General features: G+C 39.8%; 2 protein-coding genes and 1 long non-coding RNA gene across 3 annotated transcripts; 1 reads left to right on the top strand and 2 right to left on the bottom strand.

Annotated features, from left to right (window-relative positions):
* Positions 1–894: 894 nt before the first annotated feature.
* Positions 895–4,222, bottom strand: manbal (mannosidase beta like). The gene is made up of 3 exons (XM_030421360.1): positions 4,047–4,222; positions 3,451–3,642; positions 895–1,459 (listed from the first exon to the last, which is right to left on the bottom strand). The coding sequence occupies exons 2-3, from the start codon at positions 3,598–3,600 to the stop codon at positions 1,349–1,351; spliced, it is 261 nt and encodes an 86-aa protein (XP_030277220.1). The 5' UTR covers positions 3,601–3,642; positions 4,047–4,222; the 3' UTR covers positions 895–1,348.
* Positions 4,223–13,906, top strand: LOC115584031 (uncharacterized). Its single transcript, XR_003984474.1, has 2 exons — positions 4,223–4,530; positions 13,594–13,906. It is a non-coding gene; the product is annotated as an uncharacterized LOC115584031 (long non-coding RNA).
* Positions 4,920–17,273, bottom strand: nfatc2b (nuclear factor of activated T cells 2b). The gene is made up of 10 exons (XM_030421358.1): positions 16,936–17,273; positions 13,897–14,881; positions 13,614–13,785; positions 12,868–13,070; positions 11,930–12,102; positions 11,586–11,726; positions 9,580–9,635; positions 9,209–9,341; positions 7,162–7,824; positions 4,920–5,626 (listed from the first exon to the last, which is right to left on the bottom strand). Exons 1-10 carry the CDS (start codon positions 17,057–17,059, stop codon positions 5,580–5,582), a joined length of 2,697 nt encoding a protein of 898 aa, XP_030277218.1. The 5' UTR covers positions 17,060–17,273; the 3' UTR covers positions 4,920–5,579.
* Positions 17,274–19,111: the final 1,838 nt, after the last annotated feature.

Below are 19,111 nucleotides of genomic sequence, written 5' to 3'. Positions count from 1 at the left end.
AAAAGCTTATTAAGTTAAGAGTTAGCTTCATTGCTCGCTAGCAGAATCGGTTGCTAAGCGACACACAGTTCCCTTTCATGGACGGTAACTTCGCGCTGGCGCAGCGATATTGAAACTTACCGTTATGCGGCCTCACAGGTGTTCTGTAATTGGGGATTTATCAACGGGTTCGAACGTGGGTCAGCCAATCACAACTGAGGGTCGGAACTACTTGCTGTGGAAAACATGAATTTTCGTTTTTGATGCATTAACTTTATAAATAGATCCTGTTCCACTCAGAAAATTTTAAAGTTTTATAAGGAAATACATCTAATACATAATAAAATACATCTAATAAAATGCTAAGATCAGTTGATGTCAAGCGGTTCTTGATTATGTCCAAGACAGGTAAACTTAATCAGTGGTGAAGTTTAACTGAGGACATTTACTCAAGTACATTTTGAGGTTCTTTTACTTTGCTCGAGTATTTCCATGTTCTTTAGTACCCTATACTACCACTCTTCTACTAATTGAAGGCAATAATCGTATTTTTTTTTTCTCACCACTAATTTAATAACTTCAGTTACTAACTTCAGATTACACGATGCAGAAAAATGCTGTATAGTATTGGATCTTTGAATTCGTCTGGCAATTAATCAATAGACCCATATACACACACGTAAATATCTGTTTTATTTGCTTTTACTTGTGCTTTTGACACATACATTTAAAGAAAGACATCTACAATATACCTTATTAAATCTTTAGCAATCATTTTACTGGCTATTTTGTTACCACTGAACTGTGACTTTTTTTTTTTTTTTTTAAAAGTAAGGCAATAATGTCCCAGGACATGATCTCATTCTGACTCATTAAACCAGCCTGACATTTAGCAATGAATAAAGACACCTACGGTGAATTACTACACACTGTTTTTATTATCTGTTGGAATCCAAATACAGTTCAATCAATGATATTCAATTATAAAAAGACCACAAATGCAAACATGAATACCAAATAAAAAAATGCAGCTGTATAACCACCAGAAAACATTTATGACATTTTGCTCTTTGGAATAGTGTTAAATGTGAATAGGATGAACAGCTCAAGGTCATTCTGAAGCGTCTCAAATTCAATGGACATCATTTATTTTGTCGTAATAGTGTATGACAGTAGTGTTTTATACACCTGTAGTGATAACTGCCGTTGTTGACCCACTGATGACCCCCAAACCCCAAACACACACATACATACATACATACACACACACAGACACACACACAGACACACAGACACACGCACACACGCACACACACACACACACACGCACACACGCACACACACACACACACACACACACACACACAATTTATCGCTTCTTTTTGCTCTCTTTCTTTGGTTTCTGTCGAATCTGCGGTACTGGTCCTTTCGGTTTCTTCATCTGTTCAGTTGCCTTGCCATCACTGGACTCAGTCTCCTCCTGGAGAGCAAATAAAGGAAGCATTAAACACCCTGTAACTTCAATAAAAAATACTTTTTTTGACTTTTCATACAGAAAGTAGCAAGAAGTGCCTCACAGAGATTACAAACAACAAAGATCTAAAAACAACAAAGAAAATCATGATTAAATTAGTGTGTTTTGAAGATATTTGGATACTGTGTTTTGACATACAGCACATAGTTTTTTCAAAAAGGTATTATTTTCAGAGTTTATCTTGTTATAACACATTTTTTTGCTGTACAATAGCCTGTGCATATAGACTTATTAATCATTGGTAATATGTTATATGTGGTTTGGAAATTCAGTTTTTCAATGCGGTTTTTAGACTCTGTGTTAACCTACTTCTGTTAAATTCTAGAGTTTATCGAGCACAAATGCGCGCGCGCTCAGACGTGTTTCAGCGCTTTCCCTCTGTCAGCACTGTTTCTGTGACAGCAATCTTTCCAATGGCAAGGCAGAACAACAGCAGGCTGCTGTGAAGAATGAAATGGCGACATACTGTGGAGAGTAATCAGTGCATCTGGTGACAATGTCTGAAAATAGAATAATTAGACAGTGGATTTAATTGCTCTCGTCTATAAATAATCTCTCCTGACAGTTGTTAGTATGGAGATTGTGAGAGAAGCCCTTCGTGGTTTGTGTCTTCATGGACATTTTAAAATAAGATATTCAGCACTACTCTTGCTAATTGGTCTGCTTTCTCTGTATTTCAAAAAGGCTGAATGATGACATTCTGTAAGACTGTCTTGCCGAAGAACCCGTAGTTCTGTTAAATAATATGGAGAAATGTTTTTTTTTTTTATTAAAAAACAGTTTTAAAGAAATACCTTTATCAACAGGAAATATTTCTGATAGTATTATTTATGGGCCACCACAGGTAGCATTGTGTTGTATTTAGCAATGTCAGTTTTTTTGCTACAACCCTGATTCCAAAATCTCAGGGAAGCCATGTAAAACAGAAACAAAAACAGAAATGCATTCACTTGCAAAATAAAAATTGTTTTCCCACACCCATGTAGTAATATCCTTCATAAAATCATGTATTTCACAAAGTGGTGAATCTCGCCCCATCCATGTGAACGACTGAGCCTGTCTCTGAAGTATTATCAATTGAATAAATGTCAAAAAAGATCGACAAATTATCAATTCGGTTTTATTTATTTTTTAATTTTACATTTTTGAACCTCAATGTATGGTGTCATTGTACAGTCTTAAGAACTGTCCCCTCCTCTTGAGCCAGAAATATTTCTCTCCTAGTTGAAGTGATACTAAAATAGTCTAAATTAGGTCAGTGAGCCAAGACACAAGTCTACTGCTCTGGAAAAATTAACTTATTACTTTTCAAATACACAGGTATTTCTCACAAAATACCTATGTAATTGAACACCCTTTCTTGTCAATTGCTACCAACTTCTACATTTTTTCAGTCATTCAAAGACAATAATAACGACAAAATGCCAATTCAATCTGATTAATAGATTAAATAGACGATATGTCTCCTGACAGTGAGGAGTAATGTGAGCAGAGTGTAGGTATGATATTTTGAGTTAAAATGCAACGTTTGTTACACCTCAAGTCCCTATTTCTACCTATTATTTCTTGTTCCTCTAATGTCATAGGTATATGTAAAAACGAGTGATTCAACACAGAGTTTTCATAAAGCACAAAGTTGGCAGGTACATCCAAGCAATGACTTTTTAGGGATACACTACGGTATCATGCAAGGAAAAAAACATAAAATAGGGGATAGTGTTATGGTTTGATAACTGCCTGAGTTGTGTCGAATCAATTTGACTCACTTTAACATCAGGCCAAAAGTATCCCAAACCCTGACCGGTTATCTATGACACCTAATCTACACCATAGCCCCAACTGTGGAGGGCAGCAGAATGGGAAAAAAAACAGTTTGAAAGGTGTTTCAGACTTTGCAACAAGACCTGCTACTCTCTTTTTTCCTGTAGTCTACCTACCTGTTCATGTCCCTTGGATGTAGGAATGATGACAGCCAGGATGCAGATGAGCTGAAAGATGGCACCCAGAAACAGCCCATAACGTAGTAGGCTCTCTAGGAAGGTGGGCTCAGGGACCTCCGGTGGGGACAGGTCCAGTTCTGCAGACATGATGCTGGTGACAGGCTGTTTGGTCTGTTATTCTTCAGAGAGCTATATGTGCAAAGAACAAGATCACGGTATGCAGAAATATGTCATTGATAAGTAAAAGTGGTTTGTAAGATAAATGAAGGAATTTTAACTTATAGGGTCCCAGAAAAAAAAAAGGATAAAGAGTTACAGTTGAAAATTATTCCGTCTCTCACCGTATTGTCATCATTGACTTACTCATTTAGCCTTTAAGCACTCGACAATCGTAAAAATGTGAATCGAAGGTTGGATTCTGCTCTCATACAGTTGTTTTTCTTCAAAAAACAGTGCTGTGTAAAACTGTACATCTTTTATTGTGAATAGACGCAGCTACTAATCACTGACAACGTAGCAAAGTGGTGCTACATTTCTCATGCACATATTTGCACTTTAAATGAATATAATACGTATGTGGAAGAAAATCTTACCAGTGGCGCGAATATTTCACTCTTCTCCGTCGATGTAAACATCCAACTCAGTGAAAATAAAATAAAAAACAACAACGTAAAACTGTGTAGAAAATGCTAATTTAGCTAGCTTTCAAAGGAAAGAAAATAACACATCCGTTTACCGGAAGTGACGTCGCGCTTGTGTTATCCGCTTCCGGTCTGGTCTACGGTTGGTTTGAAAATGGCGCCTCCTAGCGTTTGTGAGTTTCTGTTGAACCTCAAGCTCTGTGTTACTATTTTGGACAACTCGAAAAGTGTTGGAAACTAGACTTTCACTCTCACTCCTTCGAGAGGAACATTTAAATTAGTAGAAATTACATTACGTAATTTACAGCTACACCTAGTAGCCTGGTGACTTAGCTTAATCAACTAACGTTAGCTCATCACCAATATGGCTTAACTAACTGTGCTTAGCCTACATGGTGTAGCATCAACAATTCAACAGCAATGATGACTCCTCAAAGTAAGTAACGTTACTTTTAAGTATGTTTTAATTTTAATATTTACTTTTGTGAATGGATTTGTTCTGCATGACTCAGTTTGGGATTCATTATTAGAAAAAATCTGCCGTTACTATTAATAGAAGTAATGTAGTTTTCATTACAGATGACTTTTTCAGCTCAAAAAATATTAATATAATAAACTTTAAAAGGGGCACTATGTAGTTTTGGAGAAGAAATCCAACTCAAAACTTTTAATGAGGTAAGAATACAAACACAAATGTTTATCTTTTCCATAACTGAATAAACAAGCTGTTCTCTAAGGAAAATAAGGTCCCCAATAGACTGTTTGAAGCTAGAAAGGTGGCAGGGTCCGTAAATTATAAACAAGTAAAACAGTATGACATTGTGGTGTCTTTTAAGGTCAGTTTGTTTTTTCAGTTTATTCATTCATGAATATGAAGAGAGTTTGTTTATTTAATTCCCAAAATTTGTTTATTATGTTCAGTCTTCTGATTAACATTTCTACCCCAACACTACAGCTATAACACACAGGCAGTTTGAGAATATTTATATAATATAAAACATTCCTCAACCCATTCCTGCTCTTGATGAAAACACACAGATTAATATAAACAGAATTTATTTAATATAAAATATTGTATACATGCTTTAAAAGAGCAATTGTACAAATAAAGGCACATATAGATTTTAAACTGGTTAAAAATACGACCCTAAAGATGCATAATATAAGGTATGACACATGTTCTATTATCTTTGCTAAGGCTCAAAAATAAGGCAATATTAAAGGCTAACAATGAGTGGACTTGTATTTTCATGTGAAATGCTGTAACTGAGTTTGGAAGGTGAATCACTCTACATTAGCCTATAGTGGGTAGGTTTCTACTGCTTGCCTTAAATATCTGCCACCATTTTGGTTTACAACTTCACAAGTACAAAACTTCTTCCAAGACAATCAGGACCTTGTGCTCATATTAAGTCCACCTATTAAGCTTACTGCTGACCAAGCTTTACATCGAATGGACATCAGGGATGCTGCAGGTCTCCAGGATCATTCGCCATTGTGGCCTCTCAGGTCTCTTCTTATGATGTCATTGACTGGAAAACATTACAGAGAGGGGTGAGCAACTTTAAGTGTCACAACGACCCTAATAAAGCAACACTATATGCATTCAAAAATATATATTTCATAGGAATTCCTCTTGAATTTGTCATATTTGATATGCATATGTATGTATAATTTGTCTAAGATTTGACGCAAAAAAGATACCATTAGGCTACATTCCAATGTGATGGTGTTTTCACCTCTATCAACCTTGGTTGGATTTGTTCGAGGGTCGGGAGATGATTCTGTGTACTTTTGTTTTTTATTACTACCAGAAGGAGTCGCCAAAGTCAGTTTTTAGGTGTGGCATTGTATGCTTTTATTAGAGAGTCAACAGTCAAAAGATAACAGGAAATGAGGAGGGAGATATATGGGAAATGCAACAAAGGTTGCCAAAGCTGTCAAAGCGCCCCCAGAAATGTTCTAGTTTCATACATAAATTAGTCAGATGATGACTTGCAGGCTTTTCTTACTGATGATGTCTAGTTTTGTAATTACATTAAAGTCCACTAGGTGTCTCTATTTTGTTTAACACAGATTTATGTGCAATAGTTTTTGGACTGATTCACTGGCAGATTTGTGTTGCACTTGAATCATCCGACAGAAAGAATAAATAGTTTACCAATATTAAGAAACAACAGCCAATATAAACTGTGTTAACACAGCAGTGTATCTTGGTTAAATTGCTCTGATGCTCAGTTAAACAAATTGTTGCAGTTACCCAAACTTTCCCTATTACTCTAGTCTGTATGACATACCAGAACAAAGAGCATTTTTTGACCACAGGTGTTTCTGTATGTATTTGCTAACACACAAAACTTCCTGTTCTGGTCTTCCATCACAGAGGTGTTAACAGCTTGTTTGCCCCACAGCAAGCACTGTCATGATAATGTTGTTTCTTTCTCTATTATCATCCTCAAAAACATTAGGAATCATAAGCAAGCTGTATTAGATTTGATTTGAATGAGTCTGGGCATGCTCACAAACCTGCTGTGTGTTTGAGTTTGTGTGAGCAAGAGAGAGAGAGAGCGAGACCAAAAGAGACAGAAGAGTGGATAGAAAGCCCGACAGAAAACCACAAGCAAGGATTTGCAAGCATACAGTTGCATTGTGCTGATGTGCATTTGCACACTGGACCACAATTACTCATCCCCCAGGCTTCAACATGTCACTTCATCGTTATAGTTTGTATGTTTTTCTTGGTATTCTGATGATATTTACCCATTTATTTATTTTATGTGAAAGATATTAAAAAACTTGGCAGAATATTTCAGTGATCTGTTGTTTTGTCAAGGACTTTTTAAAACCAAAAAACTAAAGCAGGGAGATAAAGGGTTGCAATAGAAACCAAACAGACATACTCAAAGTTTTACATGATCAAATATAGAGCATAACGACTCACTGATAAAAGCTGGGGAATGTTTGAAACCAACTAGTTGCTATGATCCCAAACTCGGCATTGAGTTGGCCTGCTTGTTGTGTTGTCTGTGACCCCTTTAGGAAATCAGTATAAAACAGTGATACTCACCATCCTCCAGGTAGGCATAGCGGAGGTTCTCTTGTTTTACTGTGACCCTCTCTGGTGCTCGTTCCTCATAGTTTCCTCTTCCAGGGCTGATCTGGTTCAGACACTGCACGCTGGGCTCCACTCGGCCTACAGGCTTAGGAGCTTGAGCTTGAGCTTGAGTGTGGATGTACCTTGAAGGTGGTGACTTTCCCAGTGGCAGTGCTGTCTGCACAAAACTCTGATGTCTTGACATCAAACAGGCCTCAAATGAATCACCGATGTGAGGACCCTCGCCCAGTTTGGCCAAAGAGGCTCTGGCACTGACACACTGGCTGGGAGTGGAGGCAGGGTGGGAAGCCATTGGAGAACCACCAAGGAAGGCAGCACCACAGTTGCTGTAATGTTGGTTTGCAGTGTGGTATAGCATAGAGTTGTTGATGAGAGTGCCGTCTCTGGACTGGTAATAGACTGGTTGGTCGTCCAGTTGGTCAGTGGTTAACACGTGGGCTCTGGGGTCTACAGTGGTTAGATGGTACAGTGTTGGAGAAATATTCAAGGCTTGAAGGTTGCCGTCCTGCTCCAGGTGGTGATAGAGTGACTTCATTGACAGGCCAGTCAAAGCCTGATTGTCTGAGTAGCCGTACGAATTCAACTGGTAGTCCTCTAGTGGTTCTGGTTTAATAACTAGAATACAAAAACAAAGATTATTTGACCATGGAAGATGATCTTTCAGACTCAATGCACATCAAAGCATCACTACGAAAAAGGGGCAAAAATTAGCCTGTTCAACTGAGCGCCATGTTTCCATCACAGATAGTCGGAGCTGGAGCCAATAAATACCCCTGACTACTACAGAGTCTTTTCACCCAGGAATTAATGCTGATTGTTCCCTTTCCCACAAAAGACAACGGTCAGATATTACTGGGTTTTATTGTCCAGTGTGAAAGGGGTTCACATTAACAAGATTCATGCCAGCATCTCTGTGAAGCTGTTCTTAGGCACAGTGGTTCTAAAATCATTGCTAAGCTTCACTTGTGACCATCCTAACAATGTTAACACACTGATGTTTAGCTGGCAGTATTGACTGGGTTCACCATCTTAGCCTAGCTTGTTAACATTTACCAATGGCCACTAAACACAAAGAGCAGTACTCTAGCAAACCAAAGTACCAGTGGTTGTTAAGATATTTAAGTCTGGACCAGATTTGTGGAGCGACTAACTAAAAACCAACCGCAGTAGAGCCGTGCTGCTAGCATCACTAAAAATATCACTGAGGCCTGAGATCTTAAAGCAACTGGTTAATTTCCCCCAGCATGTCATTATCTGATTCTCTCATATTAGCACTTTTCCTTAAACCTGCCGCATCTATTTCTACTTCAGTTGCCCTTTGCTCCCTAAAATGCTTACCAACACAAGTGTGTGTCTGCATTTTGGCTATGGGTATGACTTTGACTGTGGGTGGATAGCACTAGTGATAACGGTTGTGGAGTGACAGATTTTTCCCTTTTATAGCAAGTGAGAGTTGTCCCCCTACACAAAAAAACCTGTGTTGTGGCCTCAGTTGACTGCTTACAACTTTTGATGACTGATTGATTTCTTCTGATTGGTACTGATTTCTTGTAAAATGGAACAACATCAGTGTAAATGAGTATCAAAAAGACGGACCTTGTAGTAGCTTCTCAAGCAACTGTGTTAAACTGTCTTCAGCCTGAGATGTTCCTTTGATTGTACAGTAGATCTAATGTGATTAAAGTGCTTCTGTTTCCTGTATTCTTTCCTGTACGGATGACCTAGTAGCCAACACGTTTGTCAGATTAGCAACATCCTGACCTGTTTAACTTTCCGATTTTCTTGCACTAGCATCAATTTAGGTTCAAATGCACATTAAGTGTGTTGTATCAAGTCTTTAAGCATAAGGTTTGTTTTGATAAAGCTTAGAACGATATAATCTTACATCTCCAGCCTTGTATTTAACTGCTGACCCCCGGGTGGAAACTTTTGACCTTTCGGCCTCCTTCTGAAACAGCCTTCCTCCTGTACTTGAGCAGAGATACTAACAGATATGTACCTATCACTGGAGTGTAGATGAAGTGCTGAGGCTGACTGCGTTTCTTCTTTCCGTTGATGACATAGAAGTTGACCTTTGCTGGGTGGGAAATGGTCCGGTCTCGATAGGGAGGAACCTCAACAAACAGCATATTCTACATTGGGGGATTGTGAGACAACAGAAAAAAAGTTCACACTTAGTGATGAAACAGAGACTTGGGTGTTTCATAGCAGCAAGTCAGCAAAGTGTGGTCGCAGGCTTTGTGTTTTGCTTTCAGTTTTGAGTGACTTAGTCACATTACCAGACAATGTACAAAAAGTACATAATTGGTTATGTAATATTGTTCTTCCTGCTTAACGCATGTCAGCACAAATTGGTGATAGTTAACTCACAGCTTGCGTCTTGTCTCTGTCCACAGTGGCCTCCACCTCCCAGATTTGTTGCCCATCTGAAAGCAGAAGGAATAAAGTACAGACATTAAAGCAGAGGAGGTCTTTTACATTTTATGTCAAACACGATTTTTTTTTCTCATTTTCCCTTACATGAGAATATCGATACCACTCTCATGTCTGTACCAAAACCCTTCACTATTTCTAGGTTTCAGAGATGCTTGTAAGCAGATTTTGTTGCCTTCGATAGGAAGTTTCCCCCATTTCCAGTCTTTGTACAAAGTTTAGCTAACTGGCTGCAGCTTTGTATTTGTCGGAAGTATGACTTGTATTGGCCTTATCTAACTCTCAGGAAGGGAACATTTCTGATCAGATGAAGATGAATTTGTGAGAAATCAGACACTGTCAATCCTTTTTCTTAAGTGTGTGAAAACATTCATGCACAGACAATGGAAAACAAGTTTCTCTTTTATGTCTGGTTAAGTGGCTCATTCACACCTCACTTTTTACCTGCTGTTTCTGTTTTCTACCCACGCTTTGAAAAAAAAAAAAACCTAGCCTCTGCTCCGGGTCTGAATCTTTATCAGTCTTTCTAACCACATCCTGTTGCATAAAACCCCACGCCAAGCAACAAGGAGGCTTTACATGCAGTCAACTGTACCCATCCAGCTCTCAAACCATGTAACCCAGCAATTCTTGTGTGGGCAGATTAAACGGCACTGAGGTGAGAAATTTCCGTGTAGAAATAAATAAAAGTTGTCACCGCCAGTAAAACAGCAAAACGTTTATACTAATGGCTTGTTTTTTAAGAGTTTGAAAGTGGGGGCTGAAGGAAGCTGTACGTCACTGAAAGTAGATGTTACCCAGGCAATATGCAAATAGTCTGAAAATACAAATACTACATGAGTAGGTGGATGAGTTCGAGCAGGATATTAGGAGGGCCATAGAGGTGTCTGACTCTTGCAAAAAATACGAGTCTATTTTAATCAAAGACATCCGCTTGAAGTTCAAATATACACGCACGCACAAAACAATCACAGGTCGACAAAACACAATCATCAGAAGTTTCGATAATATCTAGATGCACAGCATAGTGTATTAAAGGAATAGTTCCACCTTTTAGGAAATGCACTTTTTTGCCTACTTCCCAAGAGGCAGATCAGAAGATCAATGTCACACTTATGTTTGTTAGAGAATATTCAGCTACAGCCAGGATCTAGTTAGCTTAGCTTAGCTTAAAGTCTGGAAACAGGGGGAAACAGTTTGCTTGGCTCTCTATGATACATGTAACCCTCTGTAAAAACCCACTTGTTTTTTGTACTGATTTAACAATAAAGCGCTGACTCTTTAGTTTGATACCACTTTCATGCCTGTACAAGAAATATGACAGTTAGCTTAGCTTAGCATAGCATAAAACCTGGAAAATTGGGAGGTTACCTAGCCTGGCCCTGTGAAGGTAGAAAACCCACCTAGCAGTAGCCCTAGAATAGCCTACCACAACCACAACCACAACATGTCATTTTTGCTCTATGTTTTCTGTAATGACTTAACTTGCTATATGTTGGCTAGCCGATTGTGCTATCTAGCCTGTCTCTGTCTAAAGGTGACAATATCTGTCTACCAGTTTTCTTGATGAGAGTTAGAAAGGAAATTTGTTGTTGCTATTTCTTGCCGGGCCATAGTGACTTCCTGTGGAAAATTGAAATATGACATAATAATGAGCTTTAGAGGTGCTGGTAGGCAGATATTTTTACCTTTGGGAAGCGCCAGACCAGCTTTTTGTGCTATGATAAATTAACCGGCTTCATTTTTACTGTACAGTCATGAGAGTGGTATCACTCCTCTCATTGAACTCTTGGCAATAAAGCAAATAAGCACATTCCCAAAAGGTCAAACTATTCTTTCACGTCCGATATCACATGTTGTTGCTCATCTAAATAATTTAATCAGAGAGCAATTATCTCATGACTAGAAGATTAGACAACTGATCAAAAATCTCGCTTCATCACCTTGTGTCTTCTCTGAGAATATCACTTTGGAGTCGGGTGTGAAATTCTGTCCAGTAAGGACCATTTGCTGACCGCCAAGTACTGAGCATTGATCCAGGTCCTGCCTCTCGACCGCGGGGAGCTCCTGAGCTGTGCGCTGGGCTGAGCAGACAAAACACAGATGTATTAAACACCAGACAGTACTGAAAAACACATTGAGTGCTGCTTGGGAATACAAATTCAGTAAGAGGAAGATATCTACATATTCTTAAGCATTTAGTTTACGCATACGGAGACAAACAGTAGTATAAATAGATTAAGATAAAACTTTAGTTCTACAATATTGAAGATGAAAGTCTCCTTACAGCATTCAATAGGCTCAGAGGCAACTTGAAGGGATGTGATTTGGCCTCCAGGTTGAGGAATGTGGACACGGAACACCAAACGAACACGTGTGTTTTTTCGTCCAATGTCCGTCTCACCGTTCCTCAGCTCGATGTCGGCGTTTCTCAGCTTCAAGATTCCTACACAGTCGATACTGTGAAACATGAGAAAAAGTGAGATAAGATAAAAAGTGTGCTGAAAATAGGTTGATATTGATCTGTTTGGAACATTGTCAGCTTGTTTTTCTTCTAAATCTGTTTCTACAGTTAGCTGATGTAATCTCATGTAATCTTTTTCTGTTTCAATGACTCGTTCTGATCGAGAATATGTTTTATGCTACTGTTTTTTGTTTTTTTAGGGATTCATCATGCGTCAGATTTATCAAAGCTGCTGTAGACTGACTGGTTTTTCTTGGAAGAACCCTCTGGCACACAGGAAGTGATGCATTTTATGTTTCCACTGTGTTGCACCAGCAGCTTGCAGGGAGGAAAAGCAACAAAAATCATGAGCCACAAATGTTCTTATGAAGAGCACAGAAACTCAAACCTTATCAATTGAAAATCTAAAGAAAACAGTTAAGGATTTTCTCAAATACTTTACTTAAGTACAATATTGAGGCATTGAAATTTACTTTAATATTTCCATTAATGCTACTTATTTTCTACTGATTTCAAGGTTTTACAGCTCTACATTTGTCTCACAGTTTTATTTACTTGTTACTCTACGGATCAAGTCTTTTAAATACAATACATAAAAAGAGCATATATAAAACTATTTTCGTCATAAATTAAATGACAGTTTTGCAAGTACAGCTATAATGATCAATCAATTAGTCAAATCGCTGAAAATAAAAATGCAGAAAAAGCTATTTTGACGATCGTTTGGCATATGTATCCCACAGTCTCTCTGTGCTACTCACACCACTCTCATGTGGTTCTTGGGCTCCAGAGGGATTTCCAACACTTTGGTTCCGTTGGTCATCCTCTCCATACTGGGCGTTGTGACGGTCTTCCCAGTGATGCGATGCACCTGGTAGAAAGCGTGTGGCTTCAGCAGCCTCTCGTCGGCTGTTCCTATGAAGACCTGCAGCCCCAGTGGAGCCGTGCCTTGGTACCCAAGGAGCTAGTAATGGCAACAAAGGCGATTAAATGCACGCTTCACACTGAATTAAACCAACTATAATGCTATTAATGTCCATGGCTGCAGAGAACAAATGTAACACTGCACAACAAATCTCGTCTCCCTGCGGGGGTGATTTCCCTCACACTATCTAACTTGCTTAGCAAGTACACTGCTTTGCATAGTCTGTTTGTGCAACAGCGCCAGAAATCCAACAGTAATGGCCTATTATTGAACTCAACCAAGCAACAAATGAACCAGATCCATGTACCAATGCATGAATGATGTGCCTGATTTCCAACTATGAGGGTATTTTCTCAGCACTCTGAAACAGTACAAGTCCTAATAATTTGTCTTCGTGGGAGTCGTGACGTGATTCTCTTCTTTTCTATTCATTTGCATGACTGTCGGGCTTTACATAAACACAACATAATCCAGGAAATACCATCCTATATTTGCAATCTTTCCTGTGACCTCATTTTATTCTTGCTGACTTTCCATTCTTTGCACACCCCCCACCCTCCAGGCACAGAACAAAGAAAGTACCTGAACTTCCGGATGCCCTCCGTTAGATGTCTTCACAGCCCCGCGACTTCCCTCCGTCTCATAGTGAGCTCTGTGGTGGGATCTGGGCTGCTGCTGGATAAGAAGCTCATACTGACCAGACTGACTGGGCAATGGCCACTCTAAAGATGGAAGTGGAGCCACGGACAGAGCACTGGAGGAAGGACAAACAGAGAGAAGGTCAATAAGAATAAAAACTTGTCATTTGTGCTCATTGGCAAGACATAAATGCTTTCTATGTTATGAAAAAGTACAAATAAAAAACCTGAATGCTCCTTGGTGGATTGTATGAGGAGGAGGCCACACAGCTGGGAGCATATAGAAGGTTTCAGACTTGACTTCAGGTCCTGTCCTGCCCATTCTCTCCTGCTCAATGGCCCAATCGTACCCCTCTCTGTGCACACAGTCCGGCCTTTGAGCCTGCCCATGTGCATCTCGCACCACTGCAGTAGGCACCACTCTGGGCTGACTGGAGGTGAGGCTGTTCAGCATCTCCTCCAGGCCTGGGGAGCATGCCTGGACTTGGGGCTGGAACTCAGCTTGAGCCTGAAGGTAGTAGGTTCCTTGCTGCTCATGAGGCAAGGGGATGGGGCTTGGGCTGCGAGAGCGCTGCTTGACGGGAGTGCCTCCTTGATAAGGATTGGTCTGGTCATATGAGCGTTTTCCGTGCGGCGAGGCAGAGCGTGAGCGCTGGTGAGGGATTGATGAGGCGGGTTGTTGGTTCTGGGGCTGGAGTAAGGTCTCTTCTGTGATGCTGTTGCGAGGCGAGGCTCCTGGAGAGGAGTGGGCAGAAGAAGTGTGGATACCCTGGAGGACTGGGCAGAGGTCTAATGCCGACAACCCCACGTTAGAGCCTCCGACTGAAGGGGAGACGCACGGTGAAGCCACAGGAGAGTATGCCTCTGCAGGCCAGCCTGTGGAGGAGTTACTGCTGGCCGGGCTCACACAGTCCCTGTAGGCACCCAGAGCTTTGGTGCCGGGGCTCGGGTCCAGGATGTGAGAGCTGAGAGAATCACCTGACGTGACGGTGATCTCAATCCTGGGGCTGGGAGCAGGGATGGTCCCTGGTCTTGATGTCAGCCCCAGGGAATCAAACACCACCCCTGACAGGTGCTCTGTGGTGGGGCTGTGAGAGGAGAAGTCCTGACTGGAGGCCGGCTGGTCAGAGCTGGAGATGTACGATGCAGCGTGATGGTCGACCACCAGCAGGGGAGGCTGGCTGTTGTTTTGCAGGAGAGAACCTGAGTCATCTGTTTATAAGAGAAGTCAGGATTAATAATTTGTGCGTCTGAAGTACTTAAAACTTAAAGAGACATGTTTCAATTTATGAAAATACTCTGCATGTACTATATATATATATGTACATATATATATGTACATATGTATATATATAGGTAATACCTATATATATATATTTATATATATATACGCCCTGTCCCTTTTTGAAAAATACAGAATCTTTAAACTGCTGACCTTATGAGCACTAGGGGGCTGCCTGGTGTCAGACTACTTGTCTATTCAGTCCATGAAGACCACAACCTCACGCCGCAAGTCAGTGGTGGAAACAGTACTGAAAACATTACTGAAATACTACTCAAGTATAAGTTAAACTACTGGGTTTAAAATAATACTTCAGTAAAACAAATATGTTTTCTCAAACACTACTCAGAGTATTCTTAGCAATTAATGTTTCATGCATTATCAATAACTTTCAATCAAAGGTTTTTTCTGTTTCTCCAAATCTTCAGTCTAATTTACCACTTACTCTGTTAAGCTCTGTTCTGGTCTGTGGTCACCTCTCCAGACCCGAGCCTGCTCTAGAGTTTAGTGTTTTTTGTCTTAATATCACCCTGTTTGCCATCAAACAGTCTTGTTGGTTACAAAAATGCAGATGAAAGGTTTAGAAATTCTTTCAAATTTTACTCAGTCCTCAGTGATGATTTTAAAAGTAACTAAGCAGATGACATGGTGTAATGCATGCTGAAAAAGTACAAGTACCCCCCCCAAAATGACTTAATTACAGTAATTTTAGCAGTATGTAAGTAGTTACTTTCATCCCTGCCATGAGTGTAGTTTCTTTCTGACAGCAGTCACCCTTACTGAGGGCCTCGGGACAGGCACTGACAGAGACTCTCATCTAACACCACATGTTACATCACATCTGTCTCACTGTGTTACATTAACACAGCACGTGTTTGGATCATTATGTCATGACGTTTGCAAGTGTTTTTATTTTAAAAACAGATACATTTGACATATTTTTACACATTTTTTAAATACAAAGCAATTCTTGAAAAACGTCCTATTTACTTTTAAACCTGAAATGTGGAATCGCAGTCTTCGTTCTCTTAACGTTTTTCAATTTGTTGTTCCCAAAGTCAGAACTGAATTGTGAAAAGAAAGCTTTCAAGTCTTTGGCAACGACTGCATAGAACAATCTACTGACTTTACTTAAACTTCAGAATACTGGACCACTGAACAGCTTTAAAACTATGGTGAAATAAACTGAGAATGTTTGATTATTTGACAGTGCTTTTTCTGTTACTATGCTGTTGTAACTCTGTGTTGCTGGCCAGGTCTCCCTTGTAAAAGAGATCTGTGAGCTCAATGGGACTAACCTGGTTAAATAAAGGCAAAATAATTACATTTAAAGAACTAGATTTTTCATATTTTTAAAATATTTTTATATTTATAAATCCTGACCTTTGTGGTGCTTAGAGTTCTTTTTCTTTTCTCTAGCTATTTTCTCTATAATGCACCAAAATGCTACTACATATTGATTGTGTTTGAAAAACTCCTGAACAATAATAAGAGTCTGATTCTGGCTGCATCGTCTTGTGCATCCACGTGTTGAATTCAGATTTAAGTTGAGAGAAACAGAGAAACTTCCCTCCTTCAGCAGATTTACTATGTCACCGTGCAAATACACAATTCTTCACGTGGAGCTCAAACATCCAAGTAACAAGAAGAAGAAGAAGAAAAAGAAGAAGCAAACATTTTTGAGAAGAAGACCTCAAATTTTAATTTTCATTCACTTCAGGCTCCAACAAACTGAAAGTCTAGTTGATTTCCCCGCCTGACATAATGAAGTGAGAGAGGGGGACTACAGCGTAACATCGGTACCTGACAGCTGAGTGCCTACAGGTGGATAGCCCCATAGCCACTTTACTACAGTGAAACACAAACTCAACACAAAGCCACCATCCTTAAACGTTTATGATAACATATGCTGCTAAAAAAAAAGAACATAATGAGTTTGTTAAGCATATATTATGTTAAAGTAGAATAACTGTTGCATACGCACCTTTATGGACAGGGAAATCCTCTCCAGATGAGTTGTACAGAAACAGGTCGGAAAAGTCCAACTCCTCCTGACTGATGTCCTCCTCACCCAGTCCCCCCGCGAGCCCCAGACCTCCAGAACTCATCTCCACCTGTCAATATTTATTTATTTATTTTTTTAAAGTTCTTTCGATAAGTAAATCCTTTGTATTAGAGCTTGAGAAGAAGAATTAAAGCAACCCGATGATGTATTTTTAAATTTGTTTTGTTTTGTTCGAAGAAAAACAAGCAGCTGCTCAAATAAAACATCCAACAGCACGACGTGAACAAACGAGCAGAGACGGACGCTTCCTGTCACTGCTGATGGTGACGAGCAGACAGGAGGTGTGTGTGTGTGTGTGTGTGTGTGGGTGCCTCATTTCCTCCTGTGTGAACCAACAAGATTCACAGTATACCTAAAACCAGAATGTAGCTGCAGCAGTTTGTTTTTCTTTTTTTGTAACATTTTCATGACATCTAAATGTTGTAATCATTTGCAATAATAGTCTCATACATTTTTAATTATTTTGTTTTTTCAGCTTTGTAATTGTTTTGCTCTCTTCTTCTGTTGTGGGTGTGGCTGTTGATCTGTTTGCTGAGCTAACACAAACATTGCTGTTTACTCCTCCAGGCACAAATAAAGTGTTGGGTCACTTTTAAAGGGCCACTATGTAGTTTTGGGGGAGAAACTCAAACTCTGACTTTTGATATTTGCAATATTAATGAGGTAATGATATAAATTATTTATCCTTTTTTCCATAACTCAAGCTGTTCCATAAATAAGCTCCACAGAACCACTGTTTGGAGCCAGAAAGGTGGCAGGGTCCGCCACATGTAAGCAAAGTAAAACAGTGGGACATTGTGTACCTGTTTGTGTTTATCCAGTCATAAAAACAAGGAGAGTTTGTTCATCTAATTTATTTAGGCATAAAAAGAAACAGTCATTAAAGATATTCCACCGCTGATTAGAGTATCTTCCACATAACCACATGGTGCACCTTTAAAGCAACATTATGTAACTTTGTTTTACCTTAAAAGGGAAAGTTTGATGTGCGGTTGTATCAGGTACTTATTCCTAGTCAGTGTATTACCTGCAGGAGATGACCGTCTGCTCTCCCTAGAAAGCAAGGAAGAAGAGCCTTGTACTGAGGGCTGTACTGTCAGAAACTTTGGGTGAATTGGCCCTTCAAACAGGTTTATGAGGCTCCTTGAGAGACTGGTTCAAGCCTAGACAACAGGTTAAACCTGTTGCACCCGGTCAGTTTGCTGTTCAGCCTCAAATTGGTGTGCATGATTCTGTTGTCGACCTAGCATCGTGTTTGTTGATTCTCCAGCGCCTTTAAAGAGACTTGTTGGAACATCTGTGATGTGCTTAAAGCCCGTTGTTAGTTTAATACCATTCCAGCACTTCTACTGAGTGAGAAACTGCTCAGGATTGCTAAATTTGTCTGTGTGGCTCCCCATTTCTCACTTTGTGCACCTCAGATTTTCCGTTGAAATCTGAGTTTTGCCACCTGCAGAGCCGCTTTGGTGACTCTGCAGTGGTGAGGTGTGTTAGAGGTGTGGGAGTCGGACAACAGGGGTACCGGGAACAGTTGGAAAACTTAATGCGACTGTGCCGCAGGAACCATCTGCTCCTAAATTTAAACGACCAAGGAGATGGTGGTGGATTTAAAGAGGATGAGAACTGTGACCGGGCTCATAAACATCATGGGTGAAAAGGATGGAATCTTTAAACACGTCAAGTACGTGGGGGCGGGGGCGATGAGCAGATCTTCTGATTAAGTTCAGATTTTTCAATGTGTGCAACAAGATGCTGAGATGTTTTGGCCACTGAGTGGCAGTGTTGTACTATTACCATCCACACAGCGTTCAGTGGCTGGTTGTTAAAGGGTCAGTTCCTCCACAATAAAAAATATACATACACCGTATATGTATGTAAAAGTCATCAGATATTCGTAATGTATTTTTCCAAAAGCTTGCAGGTACAATTTGATATAATACATAGTTGCTGTCTTATTCGAGACCGTGTCAAACTGATTGATTCTGACACAGGTTGCTGTATAATCTATCATTGTAATCCTGGATCCATCCCTATGTCTGGATCTGCACCCAAACTTAATGGAGTCTATTCTGGTCTGAGACTCATCCTCAATCAA

Source organism: Sparus aurata, chromosome 6 (genome assembly GCF_900880675.1).
Source record: "Sparus aurata chromosome 6, fSpaAur1.1, whole genome shotgun sequence".
NCBI classification, from domain to species: domain Eukaryota; kingdom Metazoa; phylum Chordata; class Actinopteri; order Spariformes; family Sparidae; genus Sparus; species Sparus aurata.
This window is presented reverse-complemented; position numbering and strand designations above follow the sequence as displayed.